This window comes from Tupaia chinensis, unplaced genomic scaffold (assembly GCF_000334495.1).
Source record: "Tupaia chinensis unplaced genomic scaffold, TupChi_1.0 Scaffold000215_1, whole genome shotgun sequence".
Taxonomy (NCBI): Eukaryota; Metazoa; Chordata; class Mammalia; order Scandentia; family Tupaiidae; genus Tupaia; species Tupaia belangeri.
Genome location: NW_006159690.1, coordinates 2,907,689 through 2,930,149, shown reverse-complemented (window position 1 = coordinate 2,930,149; position 22,461 = coordinate 2,907,689). Strand labels below are relative to the sequence as shown.

Sequence of the window (22,461 nt, the reverse complement as noted above, 5' to 3'; positions counted from 1 at the left end):
GCAGGAATTTTTTAATCATTGATGATGAAATGCAAAATGGTACTGACACTTTGTAGTCTGGCAACTCTTTCAAGGCTAAAAAGTCTCATTCAATTCAGCAATTGTTGAATTGAAATGAGTTGAAAACTTCCATCTGCACAAAACCCTGCACGTTAGTGTTTGCAGCAGCTATATATATAATTGCTCCAAACTAGAAGTCACCAAAATGTCCTTCAATAGGTGAATAGATAAACGGTGGTCCATTCATACAACGGAACATTATTCAGCAATAAAGAAAAATGGGTTATCAAGCTATAGATACTCTGAAAGAGACAAAACTGCTGAGGAAAGGTCAGTGGTTGCCAGGGGTTTGGCAGGATAAGTAGATAGATGAATAGATGGAGCACAGGAGATTTTTAGGGTAGTGTAACTACAGGATATAACGTGACAATGGTAGATACATAACGTTTCTATTTGTCAAAACCCATAGAACTGTACAACACAAGAATGAACCCTAATATAAACTATGAAATTTAATTAATAATAATGTATCAATATTGGCTTAGCAATTTAAACAATTGTACCGTACTAATGCAAGATGTTAATAATACAGCAAACTTTGGGTGGTAAAGGATATATGGGAGGTCTCTATATTTTCTACTACGTTTTTCTGTCCCCCTAAATAAAGTCTATTAACAAACAAATTAAAAATAAAGACAGAGGATTATCTTGAAAAGACTTTGAAGGAAGAAAAAGAGACTGATCACAGAATACTTGGTAGGCAGGGCTGAATTGAGAAGGTTTATGTGTGACTAGTGTGCTGGGCATTTGCTTTTCAACAATTTGAGTAGCTAACATGTAAATATTTTCTCAAAAATATTTAAAGCCATACTGTTTCTGCTGTTATAGAGTCACAAAAAAATTATACAAAATTATAAGAAATATTTTGAACATTATCTTTAAAATTCAGTATTTTGAGATTTTGAAAGTTATTAACTGTCAAGAACTATGGAGTATGAGCAGAACTTTTTTTTTGATATGTAAAGTTATTGTGGAAAAATGTAAAAATTAATAAATTAATTAATTTAAAAAATTAAATTAAAAGAACTATAAAAGAGTCTTACAGACAAATAATGTATTTTCTTACTATTTGAGAGGAAGGATGAGTTAAATATTACATATAAAAAAAAAAACAAGCATTTCACAAACTAAAACGCTCCCATTTCTTTTAATTGCCAGAAGGCATATACACTTGCCAGACAGAGATGTAGAAACAGAGAAAGAGAGACAGAGAGGGACAGAACACACCCCAATGGAGCACGGTCATACTGTAATGCCGTCTCCATTTCTCCATCCTTTCGGGATTTTGGCACACAAGCACATGTTCCTGGCATGTTTTCCAAGCTGCTAGGGTAAGGATTCGAACTGCGGTCAGCCACGTGAGATCCAGTTCCCTTAACCATTGAGCTACAGGGCTGAGCCAAAAAATGCTCCCATTTCTTTGCAGAATTATTATTGAGTAGTTGAAAAAGTCATAATGCATTTTTGCACAGAAAAATATGTCATGACCTTCCTGATGAACCAATAATAATGGTGAGGGAAATATTACCCCTAAATATTTTAAAGAATTATTTATTTGATTTTATTCACTATTATCATTTTTTTAAAATTTGCTATAGGGCACATGTACTCATGAGAGAGAGAGAGGGAAAGTGAGAAAGCAAGTAATCAGGTTCAGAACACAAACCATGGTTGGCCATGTGGGTGTCCAACACCCTAACCACCATGCTACCTGCTGGCTTCCCAAATTGTTTTTTTGTTTCTGTTTGTTTATTTCTTCCACAACAGAGAGTGAGAGACTGGGAAAGAGAGAGAGAAAGAGACAGGTAACCCCAACAGGGTTTTCACACCGTGGCTGACCTGAAGCCTCAGCCAACCTGAACAGCAGGCACGTGCATGCACAGCTGACATGGGCAAACCTCTGCAGGTGAGCCCAGGACCTTCCCATGTGGTGAGTCCAGCACTGTAGAGCATTGCATTACCACTGCACTAAGAGCTGGTCCTCCCCCAAAATCATCTTTTAAGTCAATCATTCTTGGACACTTTTTGATAGTTTTTAATATTCTGGAGCCTGATTTCCTGAGTTTGAAAACTGAAAATTTGTATGTAACATTGGTCAAGTTACTTAACCTCTTTGATTCTATTGCCTTATTGTAAAATGAGAATAATAATGGTATTACCTCACAGAGTTGATATATAGAAATACTTAGATAAGCACCTGGCATATGGTAAGCTTTCAAAAAATGCTAGCTATTGGGACCAGCAGTTAGCATAATGGCTATGTCGCTGGGCTCCCATGTAGTCGACCCCAGTTCGAGTCCTGGACCTGGCGGCTTAAACTCACGCCAGGTGCGTGTGCATGTGTGCCCAAGATCCCAAGAGGAGAATGGAGGAGAAGGGATTGCGGTGTGGCCATCTCCCCTGGTGGGGGTGATTTCTCGCTTTCTATATCTCTGTCTCTCTCTGTCTTTCTGGTGAGTGCACACACCCTGTAGCAAAAACCTCTACCAAAAAAAAAAAAAAATGCTAGCTATCAACACTGCTAATTTAATTAAATTATTAAAATAGAATTTTATTTATCAACAAGTTAACTACATAAAAATCCTAATTATGATTCACACTTATAGAATGTGCTCTAGTCAACAAATAGAGAATCAAAGTATTATATCACTAAAGTTATAAGATGATTACATGTTCTTATGGGTAATAATCTATATATTATATATAATATATATTATCAATATTATTAGTCAAAGTTTAATATTATGACTCAATATATATTTTGGGAGCTAGCCCCATAGCACAGAGGTTAAGCTCTGTGTGTAGCTGGATCCCACATAGACTACCACAGTTTGCATCCTGGACGAGAAGGTTTGAAAAACATGCCAGATGGGGACCAGCAGATGGCATAATGGTTACGTCGCTGGACCCCTATGTCGTGGACTGTGGTTTGAGTCCCAAACCCAGTGGCTTAAAATTCACACCAGGCATATGTATGTGCATGCCCAAAATCCCAAGAGGAGAATGAAGGAAAAGGGATTGTAAAGTGTCCATCTCCCCTGGGCAGCGATTTCTCACTTTCTGTCTCTCTGTCTCTCCTGTAAGTACACATGTCCTATAGCAAAAATCTCTCTACATAAAAAAAAAATAAAAGAAAGAGAGAAAGAAAAGAAAAGAAAGACATGCCAGGTATATGTATGTGAGTCCCCAAATCCTAATGGGATGCAGAAATGGAGGTGTGGACACACCTCAATGAGGGCTTCTTTCTCAGGACCAGCAGATGGCATAACGGTTACTTTGCTGGACTCCCATGTAGTTGATTGCAGTTAGAGTCCCAGACCTAGCTTAAAACTCATGCCGGTGCATGTGCATGCGTGCCCAAAATCCCAAGAGGAGAATGGAGAAAGGATTGTAGGGGATGATTTCTTGCTTCCTGACTCTGTCTCTCCATCAAGTGTACATTTCCTATAGCAAAAATCTCTCTGAAAGGGGAGGGGAGTTCTTTCTCGCTCTCGGGCAAACACATGCACCTTCTGCAACATATCTATGTACATCTCTTGTAATTGACTATATTATTTAAATTTTCATTAAAAAGAGACATACTAAAAAATCCTTCATAATAATATTACATTTCTATCCTATTTGCTATTTGGATGAACTGATGTATCAAGGCTCACTAACTGTGCAAACTTAGACCATTTGAAGATCCAAGAGACAGCATACGTGAATTCATATCTCCTGACTACATTCTGATATCCCAGACTTCTTGTTATGTCATCTATTGCTTTTTCCCCCAAAAAAAGTATTTCATTTATCTTTATTTATTTATTTTTACTTTTATTTGACCAGAGAGGGACAGAATGAGAGAGAAAGAGGGAAAGTGAGAAAGTAAGCTGCCAGGTCTGAGACTCGAACTACAATCGGACATGTGGGACTCCAGTGCCTTAACCATCACACCACCTGCCAACCATGGCTATTGCTTTTTGGCTTTCCCCATTGAACCTGTAGTCCTGGGCTTCAATATGAGGCCCTATTCTCTTCCCAGACTCCTTCTAAGAGACATCTGACTTTGCTTCATTCTTGTGATTTTCCTCATCTACCTTGGCATTTTGGGCCTTAATGCCTCCATGGATGGACTTTCTTAATTCAATTCAAATACAAAAAAGTTTAAAATTTCTTAACAAGTATAAGCAACTTCCTGGAAACCTCTTAATTTTTTAGTAAAAAGCACTCATTAGATCTTTGCTGCCCTCTTCTGGTCACAGTTCGTGGCTCTTAACCACTTCAAGCCCAGTGGTATCAAGAGCTAGGACAAAGTTTATCTTCTAAGCCCCAAAGTGTATAGGCTAAAATTACGAAAGTATAATTAAATCATTTATAAGTTCCTATAGTTTTAGTATTATACAAATATCAGTTTAAGTAAAATAAGTTTTTTTTAACTTTTTATGATATGAAAACAATGCTACCTCCCTTAAACTGTCTTAAATGCTGTAATAATACATAGAGGAAAAGTTTCACCTCTTACTTCCCAGAGATTAAAGGCTGAGATAAATAAATGAATAAATAAATAAATATTTCTCATACATTAAGAAAAAGAAAAGTGCTTACCTCTGCAGACGGCCCAAGCATCTTCATCACATTTCTCACCACTTGTTCTCAATTCAAAAAAATTATACTCTTCAAGACTAAGAAGACCATTTCCATCTAAATCAATTACTTCAAATATATCTGATAAAGTTGACCTAAAATTATAAAAATCTAAATGTATTTGCCTCTAAGGTAACAGAAGGTTTCTAGGAGAATAATTTTTCAAAGGAATTAATAACATGGCATTGAGCAATTTTTGTTAACTATAAGATATATCTAAATGCAGTTTTGGTTCAGTCTAGGATCACATGAGGCAAAAAGCTTGTAAAGCCACCAAGATATTTCAACATAGTAGGAATGCAATGAATGAAGTATCAGTTCCTTTCTTCTCTTTTCCTTTTTTAGCTACTTTCTTTTTCCTTTCTAACTGCAGCCAAACTTTACTGTGTACTTCTATGGTGAGGGAAAATATGAGAACTACCTAAGTTTTGGATTTCATATTTGACAGTTATCTAAATCAACACAGCAATTAGCAGGATCTGTTTCTAAAGGCAGTGTTTATTGAGGGAGAAGTTGGTAGATATGTGATTAACACTGACTTGCCAAATGTGTAGGAACCAGAAATAAATGACAATCGTAGACCTGTGAGTGCCTAGCAAGTATGCCTTTTTTTTTTCTTTATATTTATGGTGTACTACATGTTTTTTTGACACATACACTGTTAAATGACTAAATCAGATTAATAAACACACATATTATCCCATATACGTACCTTGTCCTGTGGTGACAACATTTGAAATCTACCCTCTCAACAACTTTCAAGTATATATAATACATCGTTATTAACTACAATCACCAAAATGTACAATAGATCTCCTGAATTTATTCCTCCTGTCTAAATGAAATTTTATATTCTTTATTCAACATCTTCCCAATATCCCAACCACTCGTAGCTCTTGATAACCACCATTCTACTCTGAGTCAATGAGTTTCCTTTTTCAGACTCCCCGTATAAGTGAGATTACGTAGTATTTGTCATTCTGTGCCTGGCTTATTTCACTTAGCATAATGTGCTCCAGGTTCATCCATGTTGTCACAAGAGTTTAGTTATTGAATTAGAATCTGAGGTTTGGGGTGGAAGCTGACCAAATGAAAGGGAGAACGACAAGCTATTAATATATATCCAGTGGATGTTATAGTTCTAAACTTAATAAACAGAACTTACCTAAATTCCTTTGTAAGAAATAATTCCCCTGTTTCATCTCTATACACAAGCTGAGCTTCTTCTGTTATGGGTTTCATTTCTTTCCTCAGCCTACAGCCAGTTGTGGAAGGAATTAACCAGTAAATTCCAGGTCCTAGTTCACCAGTCCATCCAAATACCTTTTCCCAAAATAATTAAACAAAATGATAACCATAGTCTGAATGACTTTTAATCTTTCTTCTAACAAAGAAACTTTCAAAAATTTTAAAACTCAATATTCACCAGTACTATTATAGTTCTGCCCATTTTTTACAGGCTTAAAATTATTATTTTTAAAGAATTATTTTATATATACATTCATTTATTTTAATTTGATGAGAGAGAGAGAGAGAAAGAGAGAGAAAGTCACCAGGTCCAGGGGTGTACAGCTCCTTAACCACCATGCCATCTGCTGGTCCCTTCAAATTATTATTATTATTTTTTGAGACGTTTTTGCTATAGGGCGCATGCGCTCGTCTAACAGAGAGAGACAGACAGAACGTGAGAAATCACCCTCCAGGGGGGATGGCCATGCCGCAATCCCTTCTCCTCCATTCTCCTCTTAGGATCTTGGGCATGCACGCACACGCGCCTGGCATGAGTTTTAAGTCACCGGGTCCAGGGCGCAAACTGTGGTCAACTACATGAGAGTCCAGCAACATAGCCATTACGCTAACTGCTGGTCCCAAATTATTATTATTATTTTTTAGTTTATTTATTATTCATGACAGAGAGTATGTGCATGCACATGAGAGAAAGAGAGAGAAAAAAGCACACTCAGTAGGTTCTTGTCATGCCATGATTCCCTTCCCAAGCTCCTCAGGTTCTTGGGCACACACACATGCACCCATTGTTTTCAAGCTGATCTGGGAATCTGAGTTCTCAGTCGACCATGTAGCATCCAGTATTATAGTTAAATTTGCCACTGAGTGTGGCACCAGGCTGAACACAAATTATTTTTATTAATAGTAACTCCAGTACAAAACCATTAGATGCAGTTCTTTTTATTTTATTTTCAGTTTAGTAGTCTCATGTCACCAAGCTGCCCCATGATGCTGCAGCACCCCATATGTGACTCTGCCTCCCAGGTTCAGCCCCCAGCTGCAGGACCAAAGAAATAGATATAAGTCACAAGAAATATGGTCACTGCCTGAGAGGAGAGCCAGCTGCTACCACCTCCACAGCCCAAAGGCTTAATTCTAGGATATAAGAAAGTCATTTTATGATTTGATGGGAAGAAACTCATAACGAAATAGAAACCCTAAAAAAGAATGAAACAGAATTTCTGGAGATGAACAATACAATACCAGAAATCAAAATCACTCTCAAAGGCATTAACAGCAAATTAGAGCATACAGAAGAAAATTTCTGACCTTCAAGACAAAACCCTTTTTAATCCAAGCCACCAAAAAAAAAAAAAAAAAAAAAAGAAAAAGAAAGAAATAATCATTAAAAATTATGGGAAATTCTGGACACTATTAAGCAACTGAATATCCACATAATAGGTATTCTGGAAGGCAAATAGATGGATAAAGACATATAAAATGTATTTTATTAAAAAAAGTTTTCCAAATCTAGATAAACATATAAACATCTATCTCCAGGAAATACAAAAGACACCAAATAGATTTAACATAAGAAGATTCTCTATAAAGCATATTACAGCCAAACTGGCAAAAGACAAAGACAAAATGTTTTAAATGGCAGGAGAGAAACATCAAGTTATGTACAAAGGATAGCCCATAAGATTAACCTCAGGACTCTCAACAGAAATAACACAGGCCAAAGAAGGAATAAGAACACATTGAAAATTCTAAAAGAAAAACAAGCTTTCAGCCAAGAATAACATACACAGCAAGATTATCCTTCAAATGGGAAGAAGAAATAAAATTACTCTCAGATAAAAAAAAAGTGAAAAAGTTTACCAACACTAGACCAGCTCTTCAAGAAATACTTAAGAGAATACTACATGAGGAACATGAAAGGGAGAAAAATTGAAATAAAAGAACACAAAACAATTAAGAAAATAACCAATAAAATGGCAAGGGAAAATTCTGCACCTATCAATAATAACATTAAATGTTAGTGGATTAAATTCTCCAACTAAAAGACACAGATTGGTTGAATGGATTTAAAAAAAGAAAGCCCTATATACTGCTTACAAGAAACACACCTCATTGATAAAGACATACATAGATCAGAAGTAAAATGCTGGTCAAAGTCATTCATGCAGATAGAAACCAAACAAAAAGACTGGAGTCACAATACTGATATCAGACAAAATAGATACCAAGATAAAAATTGTAAAAAGGGACAAAGGACACTATATATTAAAGGGATTCATTTACAAAGAAGATATAACAAACATAAGTATGCACCCAACATTGGGGCACCCAACATTGGGGCACCCAAATATGTAAAAGAAAGTCTGTTAGATCTAAAGAGCAAGATAGCAGAGCTAGAAGGAGGAAGTAGATACTGCCTGGCCTTAGCTCATCAACAGGTACTCCAGTCCAGGCTGCAGTGAAAGAGAGGGAATGCTACAGCCTTGAAGGACCACTATCTGGTTCCTGCAGTCCCTGACATAGAAGGTAGGAACTGCTGCCTCTTGTGTGGTGACACCATTTTGCCCCTCACCCATCCAGGAACAACAGGGAAGCAGAGGCAACCTGGTCTTAAGCTCAATGAGGATGATTCAACATACACAAAATAATAAGTGTAGTACATCACATTAACAGAAGGAAATATAAAAACCAAATTATTTTAAACAATCATATCAACTGATGCAAAAAATAAAATTCCTTCATGATTAAGACTCATAACAAGTAGGTAGAGAAGGTACATTTCTCAATCCAATAAAAGCCATATATGACAAACCCAAAACTAACACCGTACTGAATGGGGAGAAACTAACTTAAAGCTTTCCTATTAAAAACTGGAACAAGACAAGGTTGTCCACTTTCTCCATTCCTTTTCAACATATTACTGGAAGTTCTGGCCAATACAACCTGACAACAGGGTAAAATAAAACATATTCAAATAGAAAAAGATAAAGTGAAATTGTCCATATTTGCAGAAAACATAATTATATACATAGAAAATCCAAAACAATATACACACACATACACACAAACCTCCTAGAAATGATAAATTCAGTAAAGTGGCAGGATATTAAATCAATGTATAAAAATCTATAGTGCTTTTAGACACCAACAATGAACAGCCTGAGGCAGAATAAAAAAAATCCCATTTACAAAATACACACACATACACACACACAAATACTTACAATACAAAATACTTAGAAATAAACCTAATCAAAGAAATGAATGACCTCTACAAGGACAACTATGAAAAACTGAAAAAATAAAGTGGATAGTCTAACAAAGAAATGGATAGCTATCTCTTGTTCTTGGATTGGAAGAGGCAATATAATTAAAATGTCAGTTCTACCCAAACTGATTTAGAAATTTGATGTAAATTGAATTACCAGTGACGTGCTTCCTAGAAATAGGAAAACCAGTCATAAAATTTGTCAGGAATCATAAAAGACCAAGTATCACAAGTCAATACTGTGCAAAAGAATAAAGTAGAGGCATCTCAGTACCCAACTTCAAAATATACTACAAAACTGTGATAATCAAAATAGCATACTTCTGGTACAAAAGCAGGCATGTACACCAATGGAGAAAAATAGAGAATCCAAAAATAAACCTCAAAACATACAGCAAACTTATTTTTAACAAAGAGCACAAGACAATCCAGTGGAGAAAAGAAAGTTTTTTCAGCTAATGGGGCTGAAAAAAGTGGATATCCATCTGCAGAAAAATAAAAATATACTCCCATCTTTCACCATTAACAAAAATCAACTCAAAATGTCAAAGATCTAAATGTAAAGCCTCAAACTATAAAACTACTTGTGGAAAATACAGGGGAAACACATGAAGAGATTGGAGTAGGCAAAGATTTCCTAAATAAGATCCCCAAAATGCAGGCAACAATTCTAAAAATACACAAGTGGGATTACATTAAGCTAAAAAAAAACTTCTGCACAGCAAAGGAAACAATAAAGAGACAACCCTCAGAATGGGAGGAAATTTGCAAACTACTTCAGATAAAAGATTGATCAACAGAATATACAGAAAACTCAAGCAGTTCTTTCTCATTAAATGAATAAACCAATTTTAACATAGGCAAACAACCTGAACAGACAACTCTTCAAGGAACACATACAAATTGCCAAAAAAAAGAAAAATTGTTCAATATCTCTTTTCATATGGGAAATTAAAATTAAAATGACAATTAGATATCACTTAATACAAGTCAGAATGAGCACAACCAAAAAAAAAAAAGCAAAAAAAAAAACAAAAAAACAAAGAATGATTAAAAGAAAACAAAATAAAACAAAACAAAAACAAAGAATGAAAAGTGCTGACAAGGCTGAAATTAAAAGGGAACCTTCCAGCACTTTTGGTGGGAATGTAAATTAGTACAGCGAATATGGAAAACAAAATGAAAATTCCTCAAAAATTTACAAATAGAATTACCATTTGACCCAGCAATCCGACTCCTTAGTATTTACTCAAAAGACAGGAAAACAGTTAGAAAGACACTTGTAGATTCACGTTTACTGCAGCACTATTCACAACTGCTAAGACTCAGACTCAATTTAAGTGCCCAAAATTAATAAGTGAATTGAAAACATGTGGTACTGGGACCAGCAGTTAGCGTAATGGCTATGTCGCTGGACTCCCATGTAGTCGACCACGGTTTGTGGCCCAGACCCGGTGGCTTCCAACTCATACCAGGCGCGTGTGCGTGCGTGCCCAAGATCCCGAGAGGAGAATGGAAGACAAGGGATTGCAGCGTGGCCATCCCCCCTGGGGGGTGATTTCTTGCTTTCTGTCTTTCTGTCTGTCTCTGTCTGGCGAGCGCACATGCCCTATAGCAAAAACCACTCCAAAAAAAGAAAAAAAAGAAAAAGAAAAGATGTGGCACATATACATTATGGAATAGTACTCAGTCATAAAGAACAGGAACACTTGGGATCGGCAAGTGGTGTGGTGGCTGGGGCACTGGACTCCCACATGGCCGACATTATTTCGAGTCCCGGACCTGGCAGCTTGGCTTCTCACTTTCCCTTTCTCTCTGTGTGTCTCTCTGATCAAGTGAAAAATAGTAATAATAACAAATGGAATTAAATAAATTAATTAAAAAAAAAATAACAGCAAGATTCTGTCATTTGATACAAAGCAGATGAATATAGAAGATTTAATATTAAGTGAAATAAGCCAGACTATGGAAGACAGTGTATATCCTCACTCAATATTTACTGAATATCTGCATTCCATGGCAAAAATTGGAAGATTTGAAGAGTGAATACCGGTAAGGGCAAGAATAATAACAAAGACTGTATGAGAGAGAGGTAGATATGGGGGGTAGGGGACAATTGAGAGTAGCTTAAAAAAAAAAGCACTTAACAGACCCAAGAATGTAAGGTTCTTTGTTGAAAATGATGTATATGATAATATCTTTGATGTGATTATCACACACTGCCTGCATGCTTTGAAAAACCCATCTTGTATGCCATAAAGATGTATGACAATCCAGTGTAAATAAGAAAATACAAATTTTGAAATAAAAAAGGTTATGTATTTATTTCTTCATGAGAAAGATACACACATGTACTCTCAACAAGATCTCATGCTGCAGTTTTCCACTCAGCATTCCTAGTCAGCCAGGATTGCAGGCACACACATAATGCCTTCAGTATGTACAGATTAGTAGGAACCAAACTGGTTTTCCATATGGATCCAGCATTGTAGAATGATACACTATTTCTATACAACCATAGCTGGCCTCCATATATATGCATATATTTTTTTTTTTTTGAGAGAGAGGTTTTTGCTATAGGGCATGTGTGCTCACAGAGAAACAAGAGAGAGACAAAGAAGAACACAAGAAAGCACCCCACAGTGGGGAAGGCCACACCACAATCCCTTCTCCTCCATTCTCCTCTTGAGATCTTGGGCACACAAGCACACGTGCCCAGAGTAAGCCTTAAGCCGCCTGGTCAGGACTCAAACCAGAGTTGACTATGTGGGAGTCCAGCAACATAACCATTATGGCATCTGCTGGTCCCCATATTTTTTAAGCAAATTCCTAAAACTGTAACAGGTAAGAAGTTACATTGCTTTTAAATCTTCCTTAATAATCTTCAAAAATGTTTTTGATGCAGATATCTTCAACAGGAAGCAATGAGATAAATCTTAGGATGTTTTTGTTTAAAATAAACACTGAACTCCTTAAAAAAAAAAGTAATAACATTCCAGGTTGTGGTTTCATATTTGATTCAAACATAAATACATTACTTAGGGGGCTGGCAGGTGGTATGGTGGTTGAGAGCACTGGACTCCCACATGGCCAACCACAGTTTGAGTCCCAGACCTGGTGGCCTTGCTGTCTCACTTTCTGGCTCTTGCCCTCAGTCTCTCACCCTTTACCTCTCTGGTCAAATTTAAATAGGTAAATAAATAAAGTTAAATAAAATAATTCTTTAAAATATAATAAATATGATTTTTAAATCAGATTTCAACAACATAAAATAAAAATTAAATATATTTTAGAAGAGTTAACTGTTTGTATGAATTTACAGTACTGGAATTTGGGACCAACAGATAGCATAATGGTTACGTCACAACTAGACTCCCACTGTAGTCGTCTGCAGTTTGAGGCTCAGACCCAGAGGCTTAAAACTCATGCTGGGCATATATGCATGTGTGCCCAAGATTCCTAGAGAAGAATGGAGGAAAAGGGACTATGGCATGGCAATCCACCATGCGGGGTGATTTCTCACTTCCTGTCTCTCTGGCAAGCACATGCGCCTATAACGAAAATCTCTCTAAAAAGAAAAAAAGAGAAAAGAAAAAGAAAAAGAAAAAAGCACTGGAATTTAACTATTTTTTTAATGTAATACAGACTTATAAAACAAGATGCTGAATCCCATATAAACCTGCCTTGTATAAAATTTTGTTTCCTGTAAATATCAGGACATTTGTACAGGAAAACATTTTATTTTCCTATTTTATAAAAGAGAGCAAATGCTATCTTTCTCTGTACCTCCTAAAAGATTTCTGAGTCCAGAGGTTTCCTATACACACAGAGGGCTGTCTCTGTCAAGTACATTAAATCTAAGCATTTTCTAGCTGAGTCCAATACTAAGCAAACAGCTATTTGACCTTCAGCACATACCAGCCCAAAGGAATCCTTCAGGTATTATGCCCCCAAATTCCCTTCAAACCCCAAGTATATTTTAGGTCATCCTGGAGATTCATATACAAAATAAAGTAGCTCATTTGAATTCTGAGTTCAGGCCTTTTTTGGTCCTGATGAGTCAAAGGAACCATAATCATTCTAAGGTCCTCATATCCTATTTTGATGCAAGAAACAATCCAATATAACTGAGGATTATTTTAAAGATTAAATGTTTACCAATTCAACCTTAGGGGACCATAATCTTTTACACTGGCCAGATGTAGACTGATAGCCAGAAGTTAAAAAGAACAATTCTTACTGCATCCTACTATGTGTTATCTCATGAACTTCCTTTACCTCACATAAGACCTTGAATTGCCATTGTGGATCGCAAATAGAAGGTTTGTCATTGGCATAAAACTCTTCTTAAAGAAAATAATTGTGAAACTAAAAACACAAATAAAAAAATCCTTTATAACTATGACACATTACTGATGAGCAGAAGCCTATACAGTAAAGAGGTAAGCAGAAACTCATTCAAACTTTATTACAACCTTGCTATGTACTAACTTTTTTACACATGCAATCTCATAAGAAAGTCATTTTACCCAAAACAAAATGGGAAAAGCTAGTGGTTTTAGACAATGCTTTATCTTGAACTTAACTTCATAGTCAGTTCTGAAGAAGAATTTAGTCAAAACATTAACTTCTGCCATTTTATTTGTTTCTTGCCTATAACTATTCTTGTCTGTTAGGAAGCCTACAATAAAGACTTTTATATAACATTCCATCAGGGAAATGTTTGTCTGTCGTTGGGCCTATATAAAGATTAAATATGATATTGCAGTAAGCCCTTGAATAGTATTATTTCTGTTGTTGTGTAGCAGATGTATTTTGTAGTCCTCATAAAATAAATAGCCACATTTATGTATCTGCCTCACATATTTGGCCTCTGAGTAAATATATAATTAGAAAAGATCAGAAGAACCCCATGGGCAACATATAAAAACATTTAAAAGCATTTCTTCATATCAATCTATTTTTGAACCCCATAATATAAGTCAAGCCTGAGGATAGTAATCTCAAAGTTTCTGTGTTTTGCAGTAGCAGTATAAGTAAGACAAACATCTAGAGCAACTTTCCAAAGTCTTGAATTGCCTGTATTTGGAAGAGGGGGGGACTGCTATCATCAATATTTTTTATTGAGTATAATGAAAAAAATGTTCACATGTGAAGCATGAGGGCAAAGGAAAGTGAAGCGCAATGTCATACAATTTATAAGCTATGAAGCCAAGACTGCCAATCGATACTCGATTCTTTTTTTTTTCCTTTTTTTTTGGAGAGGTTTTTGCTATAGGGCACGTGCACTAGCCAGACAGAGAGAAACAGAGAGACAGAAAGTGAGAAATCACCCCCTGCAATCCCTTCTCCTCCAATCTCCTCTCGGGATCTTGGGCACACAAGCACATGCATCTGGTGTGAGTTTAAGCTACCGGATCCGGGACTCGAACCATGGTCAGTTACATGGGAGTCCAGTGACATAGCCATTACGCTAAGTGCTGGTCCCGATACTTGATTCTTAATAAATTTCAATGAAGAAAAAGTCCTTCATGATTAGTGCAACATATATAATGTATGTAAGAGTTTAAATACTGTATGTATGTATGGCTTAATTGGGAAAGAGAATATAAAAATTAAAAAATAAAATAAATATAGGCTCAGCTGCATTTGTGCAGACAGAAGCAAACTGATTAGCAGTTCTGGCAGTGACATAGCTGACTGTGGGATCAGGTTCTGCTCAGCCTAAAACACACTGGGCCCAAGATCCTTGCTAGCTCGAGGGCTGGGAGAAGAGGATGGCAGTGTGATGGGACCCTGTCAAAGATGCCTGTCTGTTTTTCCATATGTTCTCTCACATACACTCTCTCATGAAAGAAAGAAACTTTCAATAAAGAGATAGAAGTTATTTTTCCCAAAATTGACTTAATTATATATAGTTAAATATTAGAAAGTAAATATGTATACTTCTCTATTTCGTAGTTCAGTAAAACCCACAAGCTGTAGATTTGCTTGGCTCTCATTTTTTTTAAGAATATATAAGGCAGTGTCAATGGATAACCAAGGAGATGGTTTTCCTATGAACAAACAAATAAATAAAATCACACACCATAAAATAAGCAATCATGGGGACCAGCAGGTGGCATGGTGGTTAAGACACTGGACACTCCCGCATGGCTGAGCTGATCATGGCTAGGGTCCTGGACCTGTGGTGGCTTGCTTTCTCACATTCTCTTTCTCTCTGTGTATCTCTCTCTGGTCAAATTAAAATAAATAAATGAATAAATAGAATTAAAATAAATAATTATTTTAAAAAAGCAATCACTATTTACCCCCCTTTTCTGACACAAGATAAAAATCTTTATGTTATTTATATATATATATATATATATATATATATATATATATGCTATATTTGCTATATTTTTACACAAAAATGAAAAGGCTGTAATCTAGCCTTTAGAAGCAAAGGAAAGTCTTATATTTCTAAATAAAGAAACAACATGAATATTATAAAACATGATGAGAATTATTGATACTTAAACATTCAGGATAAAATATCATCTAGATATATGTTGAAGAAATCAGTATTTTCTATTTAAACAAGAAGGTAGTGATTTATTTTTCCCACTTCAATTTTTTTTTTAGAAACACACATTCTTTTTTTTATTTTGAGAGAGACATTTTTTGCTATAGGATATGTGCACTCACCAGAGAGATTTTTTGCTATAGGACATGTGCACTCAGAAAGACAGAGAGATAGAAAGAAATCACCTCCCGGGGGTGGCCATGCTGCAATCCCTCCTCCTCCATTTTCCTCTCGGGATCTTGGGCATGCACACACACATGCCTGGTGTGAATTTTAAGCATCCAGGTCCAGCACTTGAACTGTGGTTAAGCACATGAGAGTCCAATGCCTTAACCACTACACCACCTGCTGGCCCCCACATCCCATTTTTATATGTAATCATCATAACATTTGTAATAAAGCATATTTCAATGAAGCAACTTGAAATCCAAGGAAAAAATAGACCATTTCAGGGCAACAGGATGTTATGCACTGACTTACCTGTGGTAGAGCACAAGAGTACACAACACCATTATTTACATCTCCAGCTCCTGTGTCTCCTCTGAATGTGAGACCCTACATCCAACTGCCTATTTGAAATTTCCACTTGAATTTACTATTTTGAAACCTTAACTACTGAACTCACCTGACTCCAAAAAACCTTTTCATCTATATTTTCCTTTCTATCAGTTAATGGTAGCTCATTTCTTCCAATTCCTCAAGACAAAAATCCTGAAACTCTGCTCTCATATATCAAAACCAGTCCTCATGGGGCTGACAGGTGGCATGGTGGTTAGGGCCACAGGACTTCCACATGGCCAACCATGGTCTGAGTCCCAGACCTGCAGGCTTGCTTTCTCACTTCCTGTCTCTCTCTGTGTCCCTCTCTGGTCAAATTAAAATAAATAAATATGTAAATAAAGTTAAATAAAATAATTCTTTAAAAAAAGCCAGTCCTCAGGAAATTCTATAGTTCTACCTTCAAAAATATGTCCAGTATCTCTACCATCCCTTTCTTCTGACTATACCCTGACTCAAAGCATCTTCTTGAAAGTCCTCTCCTAGAATTCTGCAATAGCATCCCAGCTGGACATCTTGCCTTTTTTCCTGAGTATCCCTCACTCTGTTTTCAATATAACAACCTGACTGCCCTTATTAAAATATAAATCAGACTATGTCCTGTTTTCTATTCAAAATCCTGTTAGTAGAATAGAGAGAAGAGTATTTTTTCCTACCTTAACAATAACAAAATGTGGATAAACTACAAAAATCATAACTTTTCTTGAACCCATCAAAGCTGAGAGTCACAGGGCAACTAGGTAGCCTAAAATTCAAAGAAAAACAGACCTTTCCAAGAACAGATGGGATGCAGGCATTGGCTTACCTGTGGTGGAGCAAGAGAGGAAGAGATGTCAGGTGCCATACAAGTAGAAGAAGAAAGAGGGTAGATGAAATATCTGAAGAAATATAAGTGAAGAATTTTCTCGAAATGATAAAAAAAAAAAAAAAGCTACAAATCTCCAAACAGGAAAAATAGCAAAAAACAATAGCTTCAACAACAAAAAGAAAACACATAGATACATCCAAAGTGCTGAAAACTCAAAGAGAAAATCTTGACCACAGACATGGGGGAAAAGATCTCTTAAGAAATGAAGGGTGGGACCAGCAGTTAGCGTAATGGCTAGGTCGCTGGACTCCCATGTAGTCGATCACAGTTCAAGTCCCAGACCTGGTGCCTTAAATTCACGCCGGGCATGTGTGTGTGTGTGTGTGTGTGTGTGTGTGTGTGTGTGTGTGTGTGTGAACAAGATCCCGAGAAGAGAATGGAGAAGAAGGGATTGCAGCATGGCCATTGCCCTTGGGGGGTGATTTCTCGCTTTCTGTCTCTCTGTCTCTGTCTGTCTGGTGAGCGCATGTGCAAAAACCTCTCCAAAAAAAAGAAAACGGAAAAAAAAAAAAAAAGAAATGAGGGGTAAAAGCTCAAATTCTCTGAGCAAAAACCAAGTCTTCATTATGGCAAAAACAAAACACAACAACACAATTCGATTTTGTCCTTGTCCATCCCTGTCTTATCTCCTACTATTCTCTTCCTACTCAGAAATTCTAGCCTCCATTCTTCTACTATCAGCACGCTCTCACCTCTGAGCCTCTGCACAATAGTCTATGTGGAATGTCTGCCACCTCCTCCGCCCTTCACACATCCCTTCCATCCCCACTAACCCTACAGAGTTTACTCCCATGCCTTCTGCTGAAGACTCCAAGAATGGCCCTCCCTTTCTGTATCCACAGCCTTTTGCAATGTGACTTCACAGTTCCACATCAAGAGATCAGGCCCATTTCCCCATCCTATGAATCTGTACTTGCCTAGTGACACACTATAGACAACAGAATGTAGCAGAAGTACTCGATGCCAGTTCTGAGCACAGACTTCAGGAGGTCCTATTGTGCTTCTACTTCTTTTTTTATTCAGATCCTTGTTAATGGCATGAGAACAAGTTCATTTACTGGACCCCGTGTGTTACTGGAGAATGGAAGATCATTGGCAGAGTCAAGCTTTCCCAGCTGAGACCCCGTATATAGGAAAGAACTAGCCCAGACCAGAAGAACCCAACCATCAGCTATCTGTAGTTAACCACAACTGCGTGAGCAAGGCTTACAGAGAAAGTCAAGCCTGGATCATACTAAAAGAACAGTCTAGAAGAACTACAGATTCATGAGCAAACAAATGTTTAATTGTTCTAAACCAGTAAGTTTTCGGGGGTAGTTTCTGTTGTATTTGTTTGTTTTCCTATAGGGCGTATGTGCTCACCAGACAGGGGAGGTGAAAAGTCACCCCCACAGAGATGGCAATGCCATAGTTGAAAATTGATATACCTCTTTCTAAGTCTGTTCACATGTCACTTTCTTAATGAAGCATACACTAACAACTCCATTTCAATGGAAACTCAATTCTCTCAGTATTTAAAACCCCCCTTTCCCTCAAAGTTATTCCCTTTAGCACTATTACTTTGTAATATACCATGTCACTTACTATTCATTATGCTTATTGTTTATTGATTTTTCCACTAAACTATAAGTTCATGAGGACAAAGATTTCTGTCTTTGTTGTACTCATATACATCCTAAACACCTGAATTGATGCTTGGTATATAAGGCTCCCAATAAATATTTGATTAATAAAGGAATCTTAATAAGAAGAGAATGAACAATTACACTAAATATTCAGGACTATCTTGACTCTTCACACTAATAACTATTATAATTGTCATTCAAAAGTATCAGTTACAGAGACTGCTCAGGGCATGTCAGCTGGATCCCACATAGCCAAGTGCAAGTTTCCAATCCTAGACACGGTGACTTGGAAAAGAAGCTGGGCTCATATGCATGTGTGCCCAAAATCTAGAGGGGAGAATTGAGGAGAAGGGACTGGCATGGCCGTACCCCCTGTGGGGTGATTTCTCACTTTTCATCCCTTTTTCTCTCCGGTGAGTGCATGCGCCCTTCAGAAAAAAAAAAATATATATATATACAATATCATCTACCAAATGTTTTAAGTATCATAACAATACATGCAGTAAAAACTTTTAAAATTTCTATTTCTAGGAAGGAGAAAAAAATGGGGTGAGAGAAAATTCCCTTACCATGTTCAGTAAGAAAATGTTTATATGAAAACCTTATAAAAGAAAAATAAAGACTAACTTAAAACAACCAGCATGGAAAAGGGTCCAATCTGGTGGCACAGTTGGTAGCAAACTGAATTGTAGTGCTGAAATCCACATGATAGTGGGTTTGGATTCCCTGGGTCAGGCTGAAAACACACCAGGTGCATGAATTCCCAAGATCTTGACAAGTTAGAGGGCCCAGGAAAGGGGATTGGGATATGGTAAGACCTTGTTGAGAGTCCGTCTCTCTCTTGTTTATGAATATACACATGTTCTCTATCATGAATAAATTTTTGAGAGGTTTTTGCTATAGGGCACATGCGTTCACCAGAAAGAGAGAGAGAGAGAGAAAGAGAAAGCAAGAAATCACCCCTCAGGGGGGATGGCCACACTGCAATCCCTTCTCCTCCATTCTCCTCTCAGGATCTTGGGCACACAAGCACAAGAGCCTGGCGTGAGTTTAAGCCACTGGGTCTGGGACTCGAATAGCAGTCGACTACATGGGAGTCCAGCAATGTAGCCATTACACCATTTGCTGGTCCCAAATTTTTAAAAAACTAGAAGAAAAAGATTATCTAGGGAAAGCATCCTATAGATATTTATAGATTAAAAATTATATAACCATTTCAGACACTATAAATTATTATTTTTAAGAAGATTTATATAATTTTATTAATTTTTTTCAATTTTCTATAGGGTACATGTGCTCACCAGAGAGAGAGACAAAGAGAGAGAGGGGGTAACTGAGAAACCAAGCCACTAGGTCCAGGACTTGAGTCATAGTCATCCATGTGGGAGTCCAACGCCTTATCCATCACGCCACCTGCTAGCCCCAGGAAATTATTAATTCTTACCTAGAAAGGAATATTACTATGAATGCAAAAATTATTAAGATTGTCTAAGTTGTAGATACAGGATTTTGAAGGTATTAAAATACTTGCAGTTTTATATTGTCACAAATTATGCTTCTGTAGAACTTTTCTTACACATATTCATTTTTAAATATTGATAAATGAGAAAAGCTAAAATTAACTAGTAAGTAAGTTAATTCTATATTATGAATAAGTCAGATAACATTTATTTATTTTATTTATAATACAGAGTGCACGCATATGAATGAATGAGAGAGAGAGAAGCATTCTCAACTAGGTCTGGTCACAAAGACCAGACTCATTCCCCTCGCTCACCAGGATCTGAGGCACCTGCATGTATCCCTGGCTTGCTTCAGGCTGATCAGTTTAGGGATATAAACCCATGGTTGGGTATGTGGCTTCCATCTCTGTAGTTCAGTATGCACAACAGAGTCTGGGCTGTTTTTGTTGTTTATAAGACATGCTTTAAGCACATGCACAAAGCACCTTGTTTTGCATAATCTGATAATCCAGCCAATCAATAAACTAATACTAACATTCTTGAAAATTAACAGTATGTTTCTCAGATTATTTTTCTCACTATTAATAGGACTATCAAATATGTATGTTCCTCAATTTACAATAGGGTTACATTCCAATAAAATCATCATAAATTGAAAATATCCTATGTCAAAAATGGGTGTTTTGGGGGGCCAGCTGGTGGTGTGGTGGTTAAGGCGGCTAAATCCCCACTTGACTGACTTCATAGTTAAAGTCTTGATGTCCAAAATCCTAAGAGGAGAAGGAACTGTGGTGTGGCCATCTTCTCTGCAAGAGTGGAGGGGTAATTTCTCACTACCTCCCCCTGCTTGGTGAGCACATGTGCCCTTATGGCAAAAAAATAAAAAAGAAAGAAAGAAAGAAAATGAGTATTTTACAGATATAATAGGATGTAAAAATATTAAACATAATATTCCAAAAATGCTGGCAACATAGTTCGGTAAAGCATTGGTTTATCCTCATGATGTGTGGCTGACTCAGAGCTGCAAATGCTGCTGCTTAACATCAGGAGAAGATATCGTATTGCATACCACTATCCCCCCCCAAAAAAACAACATTCAAAATTCTAAGTGCAGTTCCTACTGAAGGGGTGCTGCTTTCATACATTCAGATAAGCAAAACACTGTAAGTTGAACCACTGTAAGTCAGAGACTGTCTGAACTTAAAGTATTTTCAGAGAGGGTACAAATTGATATTTGTAAAATATACAGAAAATTTAAACTTGCCTTCGACTTGACTCAGGTTTAATGGCTTAATTGTTAGATAAACCATGGACCTCTGCACTATTTGCATCCTGTATTGATGGCTAACGATTTCACCATCTTCTTCTAAGAAGAAGCAGCCTTTTGATTGTACACATTGCCAGTCCTGAAATTAAGAAAAAAAAATTTTCAAATGATACTTATTAAATATTTTCAGCAGACATAGTAATGAGAAACCTGTGGAGGATATAAAGAAAAGTCAAATATAGTCAATGCTCTACATAGTTAGAAAATTTTAAAAAAAAAAGAAAAGCATGAAAAAGTTCAATTATAATTGGCAATAATATATGATTAGGACATAAAAAAATTAAATATGCAAAAAAATACTATAATCCCAGATCCTAAAACCATACCTAGCACAGGTTAGGTGTTCAACAAATACTTATTGTCTGATTAATTAGGAGAGTATATAAATTGACTAAGCAATCTAAGAACTACCATAAAGGATCAACAGCACTTAGATAATGAAAAGTTAGGAAAAGACAACATTTAGAGGGAAAATAAGAAAAATAAAAAAGTATTGAAGCAAAATAATAAATACGCCATTATAGTAATCCAAGTGGGATTAGTACTAGCAGCATACTAAAATGAAAGACTGCTAAAACAAATATATTGAAAGAATAAGCAGGTCCAGCATTTGGCATGGTTGTTAGGGTACTGGACCATGTGGATTCAAACCACATGGGTGACTGTGGTTCGAGTCCTGGAACCGGTGGCTTGAAAATCACACAGAGCACCTGTGCATGCATGCCCAAATCCAAAGAGGAGAATGGAAGAGAAGAGATTGTGGTGTGGTCATCCTCCCTGGGAGGTGATTTTTCACTCTTCCTCTCTGTCTCTCTATCTCTCTCCAGCAAGCACACATATTCCATGACAA

General features: G+C 36.7%; 1 protein-coding gene across 1 annotated transcript in view; it reads right to left on the bottom strand.

The window, feature by feature from the left end:
- EFCAB7 (EF-hand calcium binding domain 7) overlaps positions 1 to 22,461 on the bottom strand; it is a 71,412-nt gene that overhangs the window by 23,547 nt on the left and 25,404 nt on the right. The window contains exons 7-10 of the mRNA XM_014587485.2: positions 21,549 to 21,690; positions 15,149 to 15,258; positions 5,852 to 6,009; positions 4,648 to 4,781 (exon numbers count right to left, since the gene is read on the bottom strand). Of these exons, the coding sequence (XP_014442971.1) occupies positions 4,648 to 4,781; positions 5,852 to 6,009; positions 15,149 to 15,258; positions 21,549 to 21,690 (544 nt within the window). The remainder of the gene's footprint in view (positions 1 to 4,647; positions 4,782 to 5,851; positions 6,010 to 15,148; positions 15,259 to 21,548; positions 21,691 to 22,461) is intronic.